Below are 9,393 nucleotides of genomic sequence, written 5' to 3'. Positions count from 1 at the left end.
GTGTTTTCTACTATAGCCTCGGGCCGACCAAAGCCTCGTGAGTGGATTTGGTAGACGGAAACTGAAAGAAGCCTGTCGTATATATGCATATATATGTGTGTGTATGTGTGTGTATATGTTTGTGTGTCTGTGTTTGTATCCCCAATATCGCTTGACAACCGATGATGGTGTGTTTACGTCCCCGTAACCTAGCGGTTCGGCAAGAGAGACCGATACAATAAGTACTAGGCTTACAAAGAATAAGTCCTGTGGTCGATTTGCTCGACTAAAGGCGGTGTTCCAGCATGGCCACAGTCAAATGACTGAAGCAAGTAAAAGAGTAAAAGAGAGTAACGAGTAAAGAGTAAACAAATTATTTCTTTTAAACATAGTCGACAACTTCTTGATACAACCTCGTATCAATGTAAAAGTTACAAATTATACAGAAAAACAAGTATATTACACTGTATAAACATCATCTCAAGCACAACTCCGTATTTTGTGTAGAATGGATAGGCGTAATTATGATATGAAAAGTTGGCAATCTACCCTAAGTATTGCCACTGAATAGTTTTTTTTGTATGTGCGTATGTATACACAAGCTTATTAACATATATGTACGTGTATATGCGTGCACGTGTGTGTATCTGTGGACGGATGCATATATGATTATGTTTTTTGAGTAATAAATATGACGAACTGAGAACAATTTTCCATGATATTGATTTCGTAACGCTGTTTTATTTATGTCTTTTTTCATTGTAACTGCAATATAACCTTATCTAATTTATGAAACTGCATACGTGCACGCATCACAGCTAGGTACGTACATGCACGCGTATATATATATACATATATATATATATATATATATATATATATATATATGTCCTTGTTTGTCCCCTCTATGTTTAGCCCCTTGTGGGTAATAAAAAAAAAACATATATATATATATATATATATACACACCCACACACACACACATATATATATATATATATATATATACATATATATAGGCGTAGAGTGGCTGTGTGGTAAGTATTTTGCTTACGGACCACATGATTACGGGTTCAGTCCCACTGCGTAGCACCTTGGGCATGTGTCTTCTACTATAGAATAATGGATTTGGCAGACGGAAACTGAAAGAAGATATATATATATATATATATATATCGGTGTGTGTGTGTTTGTGCGTCTGTCCCCCATCATCGCTTGACAACCGATGCGGGTGTGTTTACCTCCCCGTAATTTAGCGGTTCGACAAAAGAGACCGATAGAATAAGTATAAGGCTTACAAAGAATCAATACTGGGGGCGATTTGCTCGACTAAAGGCGGGGCTCCAGCATGGCCGCAGTCAAATGACTGAAAGAAATAAAAAAATAAAATACATACATACATACATACATACATACATACATACATACATACACACACGTACATATCTAATTCTTCATTATTTCTATAGTTTAAGGCAGTCAGCTGGCGGAATCGTTAGCGCGTCGAACAAAATGCTTAGCGGTATTTCATCCGTTTTTACGCGGTGAAATCAAATTTACCTTTCATCGTTTCGAGGTCGATAAAACAAGTACCAGTTGAACTGTGGAGCCGATGTAATCGACTGAGCCCTTCCCCTCAAATTTTCTGCTCTTGTGCCAAATATTTAAAACCAATATTGCTATAATCTAAATGTCTTTTCATTTTCGATCTATAAAAACATATTTTAACAGGGTTTTTTTCTCTTTATATTTTTTCAGATTATCTTTGAATAAATTCCGAAACATTCTATCACAAAAATGAAGTTTGATGTTCTGTTAAACCATATCGGTTCCTTGGGAAAGTACCAAAGACTTATGATCTTATGGATTTATCTAGGTGCCAGTATGGATGGCTACCATTATGGAATCAGTGTATTTATCTTACCAACAAAACAACACAGGTTTGTCAATATATCTCGTCTCTCTGCAAATTCTTTCTCTAAATTTTTATATTGGATTCTTGACTTTTTGTCAGCTACTGCCATCGACATTATGGTAAAGTTGCCGTGGATATTAAAAATGTACATTCATTCATGCAAACACTAAATCTTGGTGTGTGTATGTATATATATATATATATATAATATATATATATATATATATATATATATATATATATATAGGGAGAGTTTACGAAAAAAAACAAAAGACTAAGACAACTGGTGTACAAAACTAACAGATGTATTAGTATAATGCTCAGGAATGGAAAAAGTATTTTACGTTTCGAGCCTACGCTATTCTACAGAAAGGGACACAGAAAAACAAGGAGAGAAAAAAAATGTGAGTAGTGGCTAACGATTTATCATGGCGTCAAGAAGTGAGGGAATATCAATCCGGGCAAAATACTTCATAAGCTCTCTTTTGGCACACCAGGCTAATAATATTACTTAGATTAAGTGAAGAACTCCAGATAATCTTTTAGTTCAAAGCTATGGTTATCACAATTCTGTATTGTAAATCCATGGATGGGCTCCAGACAAACTGGTTTTTACAAAGACTGTTATTTAATAGACAAGTTTATAATAATGGTCATTGCATATTCTTCGTTTATTAGAGCAATTTGGCTTACAACTGTTTCCAGTAGTCGTTATAGGTACGTTACTGATAGGTTTACGCGGTTGGTCTATTGAACAATTGAGGCAAATTGAACGACCTATGAATATTAATGCTACTTTCGTCAGAGCCATTTCTGGTTATAACAAGCAGGGCACTTGAGGAATGGCTATTGTGTGGAGAAGGTGAGAGGAGAAGTTAGAAATATTCAAGTAAAAGAGAGAACAGAGGAAGACGAGTTACAAAAAGGGTGGACGTAGGTAAGGGGTTGGTATAGGAGTTACTTACTAGGAGTAGGGGGCATTGTATTGCCAAATTTGGAAGAGGGACTGTCTAAAACATTAGCGTTTGTGGTTATGTCAATACCCATTACTATGGTGGTGGTGGTGGTTGTGGTGGTGGTGGTGGTGGTGGTGCTGGTGTTGGTGGTGATGATGGTAGGTATGGTTTCGTAGTCATAGCTTTTGAACGTTACTCTTTTACTCTTTTACGTGTTTCAGTCATTTGACTGTGGCCATGCTGGAGCACCACCTTTAGTCGAGCAAATCGACGCCAGGACTTATTCTTTTGTAAGCCTAGTACTTATTCTATCGGTCTCTTTTGCCGAACCGCTAAGTTACGGGGACGTAAACACACAAGCATCGGTTGTCAAGCGATGCTGGGGGGACAAACACAGACACACATATATATATACATATATACATATATACATATACATACATATATACGACGGGCTTCTTTCAGTTTCCGTCTAATAAATCCACTCACAAGGCTTTGGTCGGCCCGAGGCTATATTAGAAGACACTTGCCCAAGGTGCCACGCAGTGGTACTGAACCCGGAACCATGCAGTTCGTAAGGAAGCTACTTACCACACAGCCGCTCCTACGCCTAGTTATTTTCATTTTCACGGTTGCTGTTGTTAATATTTTTTCTTGTTCGCTCTAATTTCTGTTGTCGTTGTTGTTGTTGTTGTATTAGTGGTGGTATTGGTGATGTTAGCATTTATATTTGATATGTTGTTGCTGCTGTTCGGCTGGTATCTGCTATCTTGGCTACTGTCACATCCACATCCACACAACCCACGAAGATAAATGCCACACGGAGTAAATCATTTTCACTAAAGGGGAAACTTTTCTAATTCACTGATTTTTGTTGCTGGCTGGGTTTCAAAATTTACGCCATGTTGAAGATGAGAAAATGTTTGCGGGAGGGAAATATTTTAGTGACTATTTTAGTTCTAAAAAGGCGGAAGACAAACGAACCAGCAGTTGTCAAGGGTCTTTGTGCGGTAGAATTTGCACAGCGACTACTCAAATAGACCAATGTGTTGGAGGATTCTAGCCTGAATGGTGCAAGAGTGGCTGTGTGGTAAATAGTTTGCTTACCAACCACATTGTTCCGGGTTCAGTCCCACTGCGTGACACCTTGGGCAAGTGTCTTCTACTATAGCCTCGGGCCGACCAAAGCCTTGTGAGTGGATTTGGAAGACGGAAACTGGAGGAAGTCCGTCGTATATATATATATATATATATATATATGTGTGTGTGTGTGTGTGTGTATGTGTATGTGTGTATATATGTTTGTGTGTCTGTGTTTGTCCTCCCAACATCGCTTGACAACTGATGGCTGTGTGTTTACGTCCCTGTAACTTAGCAGTTCGGCAAAATAGACCGATAGAATAAGTAATAGGCTTACAAAGAATAAGTCCTGGGGTCGATTTGCTCGACTAAAGGCGGTGCTCCAGCATGGCCGCAGTCAAATGACTGAATCAAGTAAAAGAGTAAAGAGTAAAAGAGAGAAGTATCACCCATCAGGCTTAGGGAATAACAGGCAAATAGTAAATACAGCGATGCGCTGCACCAGGGCATACTTCCATACCTTGTCTGACATCTGACCATCACTAGAAAGACCATCAACCAAGGCTAAAGAACTTCTGATTTTACTCGTCGGACGTCCACGTGGTATTCTATGGCCATGGGAACTAAAGGCCAGCTGCTCATAGACAAACTGGGGATAAAAGATTGCAAGTGAAGGAAGATGAGTTTAGCAATGGTCTGGATAGATGATTGCAAGGCCTATCACATGATGCCACATTCGTGGATCTTTGAATGTTTGAACATGTCTGGGATTACAAAAAATGCCAATGGTTTTTGAGAAAAGGCATGGAGAGGACTGATCTACCATGGCCACCACTGTCACTACCACCACCACCACCACCACCACCACCACCACCACCACCAATGCCACTATCTTGCAATGATGTTACAATCACTCCCTACCACTCCTGTCACCGTCACCACCACGGCCACCACCTTATGATACTGTTGCAATAATGGCTCAACTTTTTCTTCCATTCAAAAGCCTTGTTGAACTCCAGAATCATTTCGGTAACCAATGCTTTTGAGTTCAACCGAGAGAGTATCCAAAACGTTGCAGTCGATTTCCTCCCCTCCAGATGATGATGTAATCAGACGTTAGGCGACAATGGTTCATTCATAAGACACACGCCTCGTATTCAAAATGCTGAGTTCAGTTTACAAAGCCGACCCGGACTACTGCGTGCATAGATTTAATCTTGAGACTGTAAAGCATTTAATCATATTTACTTTTCGCTTCACGTTTTGTTTCCCAAGAAAAAATATATATGACAAGTTTTATATGAAATTCCAGTTTGTTAAAATTTTTTGGTACATTTCTATGGAGCTTAATAGGAATTATCTTCTGACTTAGTGTCATGCAATGATTTTAAGAGAATCAACAAACCTAGGCTAACTGAAGATTAACATCTTTTTAAAACGATTCACTCCGGATATAATGGATTCTTGGCACCGTATTTATTTTAAGTATTAAAAACTCAGACAAGGCCGAGCACACCTGTTCCCCACCTCTCTTTTTCTCTCTCCCTTTCTATCTACCAGTCTATCTATCTATCTATCTATCTATCTATCTATCTATCTATCTATCTATCTATCTATCTATCTATCTATCTATCTGTCTATCTGTCTGTCTGTCTGTCTCTTTGTATTTCTGTCTGTTTCTATGTTCCAGTCTCTCAAGCCTACATTATCTAGTGTCCTTTTTTTCTCTAAAACTATTGAGAGAAATACTTTGTGTGTGTGTGTGTGTGTGTGTGTGTGTGTGTGTGTGTGTGTGTGTGTGTGTGTGTGTGTGCATATGCATCGATACTTACCCTATACAAACTTTAAATCCTATCAGGAAAGCGTAGGATTCTATCAGAAAATTTAAGTCTTTGGATCTCTGCTCCAAGTTTACACTGGAAAAAGTTTGAGGGCAAACAGAATTTCAGCCGGGGTATAATGTTCAACAAGTCGTTTTTGAATGTCTGTAGTTCCATGATTTTAGGTAGGAATTGCCTGGATTTCAGTCCAAAATCTTCAGTCTCCGCAGGTGGTTCAGCCTAAATATAGAAAAAGGTTTATCACCCTATATTCTACCGCTCTGTTGACAATGTACCAAATTTGCATAGAAGATTTGTGTGTGTGTGAGTGGGTGGGTGGGTGTGTGGCTGTGTCTATGTTCTGTATATTTGTGCATGTGTGTGGGGGGGTATGTGTGTGTGAGGGATGTGTCTGTGTCTATGTTCTGTGTATTTGTGCATGCGAGTGTATGTGTGTGTGTGTTGTGGTGTGTAAGTGGGTGTATGGGGCTGTGACTGTGTCTATGTTCTGTGTATTTGTGCATGTGAGTGTGTGTGTGTGTGTGTGTGTGTGTCTCATCTTCTTTACATCTGGCAATAAGCGAGTGTCCACTGTCTTACAAACAGTATCATTAACTTTCAATATTCTGCGGAAAAAAAAGATCTGGCCATGAGGAAATATAACTTTGCTTGAAAACAAGTGAAATTTGGCGACAAGAAGTGTATTCGACCCAGAAAATCTGCTGCAATAAACTCCGATCACAGCAAACATGGAAAACGCGCATTTAAAATGATGACGACGATGAAGCATTTATGTATGTCTCAATAAACCCCTATTGTCCCCGAAAGGTGTTTTTTATATTTACTACGGATTGCTTGAAGTGAACCTTCCTCCTACACCTCGATTCTTGGATCTTATGCATTTATAGGGTCACCACACAATAAAAAATCTACGGTGGTACTCGAAGCAATCCAACGAAGCTACGCTACGAAAATCGTCTCGATGCAACATGTCAGCTACTGGGAAATACAGAAAGAATTGAAATTCTTCTCCCTGGAACGAAGGCGGGAGAGATATGCAGTGATATACACCAGGAAAATCCTGGAAGGTCTTCTACCAAACTTTGGCATTGAAAGTTATTCAAACTGCGGAACAGGGCGCCACTGTATAGTACCGAAAATCCCAACATCGGCAACAAAATATAGGACCAGATACTGCAACAGCTTGGGCTTCAAGGGCCCACAGCTCATTAATATCCTTCCATAATGCTTGAGAGACCTGCATGGTGTGGATGTAAGTGTCTTTAAAACAAAACTGGATCTCTTCCTGTTACGAGTTCCAGACGAGCCTACCTCACGGCAGGAAACACAGACGAGGGCAGCAGCATCAAACTCCCTCATTGATTAAATGCCACATATTACAGAAGATTCCAAATAATGGTGTAGCTCAGTCAGTGGTGGTGCTCCAGCATGACCGCAGCTTTGCAGCTGAAACATTAAATATATATATACTGGGTTAGTGCATAATTATGGCGACTTTTTTCGACAAATTTTATTCAACAAAAACAATAACAATATTTAACAAAAATCATCATTAAATGACGGTCTGACTGCCAAGCAAATGGGAAGCACTAATTTAAGTAGATGGTGAATATACTCCGGAATAATCATTTAAAGATGTTTTTGTTACATGTTGTTATTGTTTTTGTCGAAGAAAATTTGTTGAAAAAAGCCGCAATAATTATGCACCAACCCAATATATATACATATGTATATATATATACATACACACATACACACACAGAAATATTGGTTAAAAATAGACAAAGACTGAAAAACAAAACGATATAGAGCGAGAATAAATATAGAAAAGGCAGAGGACTATGCATTTGTGAATTTGCTTGCAAAACTGCCTGTTGTTGGCAATAATGCAAGAGGAGTCATTACCAGTGTTTTCTCTAAGCTGACCAATTGTGCCTGTCCACAAGGGAAAAAATTGTGAGCACATTAGGCTTTCAAGATTAAACAGAATATTTTTTATTGAAGGAATTTGAACGATAATCAATGGCGTGCTGATACGCATACTTTGCACAGAAAATCAAAAAGTTGCACAGAAACAACTTGTTGCGCACACTCACAGCAAAAACTTTGAGGGGACATTTTTTCTCTGTACGTGACATAAAATATGGTTGTGCATTCCATATGCTAAACATCAAACCACCGAATGGATTAACCTTGAGAGTTTGTTACAAATTGGTAAAAAAAAAAGCAGTAAAAATAGTGTGTTAGTTATGTAACGAGACACGATGACAGCCTACCTGTAGCAAACAAGACGAAGGAATGGGCAGGGAGGACACTATTTGACAATGTGTGTGTGCGCATGTGTGAATGAGTGAATGAAAACGTGTGCCTCTGTGTGTGTATGTGCGCGCGCGCACGCACACACACACACACACACATACATAAATACATATACCACTATTATCAAAATCTGTAGCTTAATGAGGCCATAGATACATACACAGCAATAGATTTGACCCACCCCATGAATGTTTCCGGGCGGCAACCAATCTTACGTTTACCACCACCTTCCACCCTGCTGGCACCCTACTGTTGTTCAACTACCATTTTCGTGGTATTTCTCTTATACCGGGTGTTTGTCCATGCGTGACTATATTCGCTGCTACAGGTATGCTGTGATGGTGTTTTGTGTCTTAGCCAAACCACTTATTTTTAACGACTTTTCACTAATTCACAACAGGACTTCAATCTTAAGCTCATTCGGTAGTTTGATGGTCGGCATATGGTATACATATAATCTTAAATGCAATGATCTATTTCTCCACTTGTAGCGCCACACACACACAGACACACACACACACACACATACACACACACACACACGCACGCAAACACGAGTGCATGTATTTGTATCTGAGAATTTGCGTATACGCAACATGAGCGCAATATAGGTGTGTCTATATGTATATACGTACATATACATGCATATTATATATATATATATAGAAGCGAGTTTGGAGGGATATATTATCCGGGCAGATACGGTATTGGCTCTCAGTTAAGTTCCATTTGACGGCTAACAACGATCAGTACCTAATATCTGTGAATTCCTCCGATGGGTAATTCCGTGTTTTCATCACTGGACAGTAAAAAATTGTCTGGAGTGTAGATTAATATTAAAAATAATTATTTCAAATTTTTGCCACGCGAACAGCTTGTGGGAGGGGATTAAATCGATTACATCGATCCCTGTGCGTAACTGGTACTTATTTAATCGACCACGAAAGGAAGAAAGGCAAAGTCGACCTCGGCGGAATTTGAACTTAGAACGTAGCGGCAGACTAAATACCGCTAAGCATTTCGTCCGGCGTGTTATATATCTACCTACACTAATCGAATATATGGTTGTTTGAGACATTTTGTAACCGTTTTTTTTTTTTTTTGGTAAGCAGTGAAATCCCGTTCCAACTGAGAAAATTCTTCCTTTATTATTATTAATTATGTTTATATTTTGCTTTTATCTTTTACATTTCCTCTTTCTTTTCTTTTCAACCATCATTACATCACTTAAAAGAAATATTAATGAATTTGTTATAGGTGCGCTTTACCGAACCTTCCGAATGATACGTACAAAAGCCAAGGC

At 38.8% G+C, this 9,393-nt stretch overlaps 1 protein-coding gene across 1 annotated transcript in view; it reads left to right on the top strand.

The window, feature by feature from the left end:
* The first annotated feature begins 1,739 nt into the window (after positions 1–1,739).
* LOC115229018 (organic cation transporter protein-like) overlaps positions 1,740–9,393 on the top strand; it is a 45,392-nt gene continuing 37,738 nt past the window's right edge. Inside the window, exons 1-2 of the mRNA XM_029799445.2 lie at positions 1,740–1,919; positions 9,348–9,393. The exon at positions 9,348–9,393 is cut by the window's right edge and continues 174 nt beyond it. Coding sequence (XP_029655305.1) covers positions 1,777–1,919; positions 9,348–9,393 — 189 coding nt within the window. The 5' untranslated portion in view covers positions 1,740–1,776. The remainder of the gene's footprint in view (positions 1,920–9,347) is intronic.

The sequence above is a fragment of the Octopus sinensis genome, unplaced genomic scaffold, assembly GCF_006345805.1.
Source record: "Octopus sinensis unplaced genomic scaffold, ASM634580v1 Contig11610, whole genome shotgun sequence".
In the NCBI taxonomy this organism is placed as follows: Eukaryota; Metazoa; Mollusca; class Cephalopoda; order Octopoda; family Octopodidae; genus Octopus; species Octopus sinensis.
The sequence above is the reverse complement of the archived record's forward strand: the minus strand, read 5'-3'. Positions and strand labels throughout refer to the sequence as shown.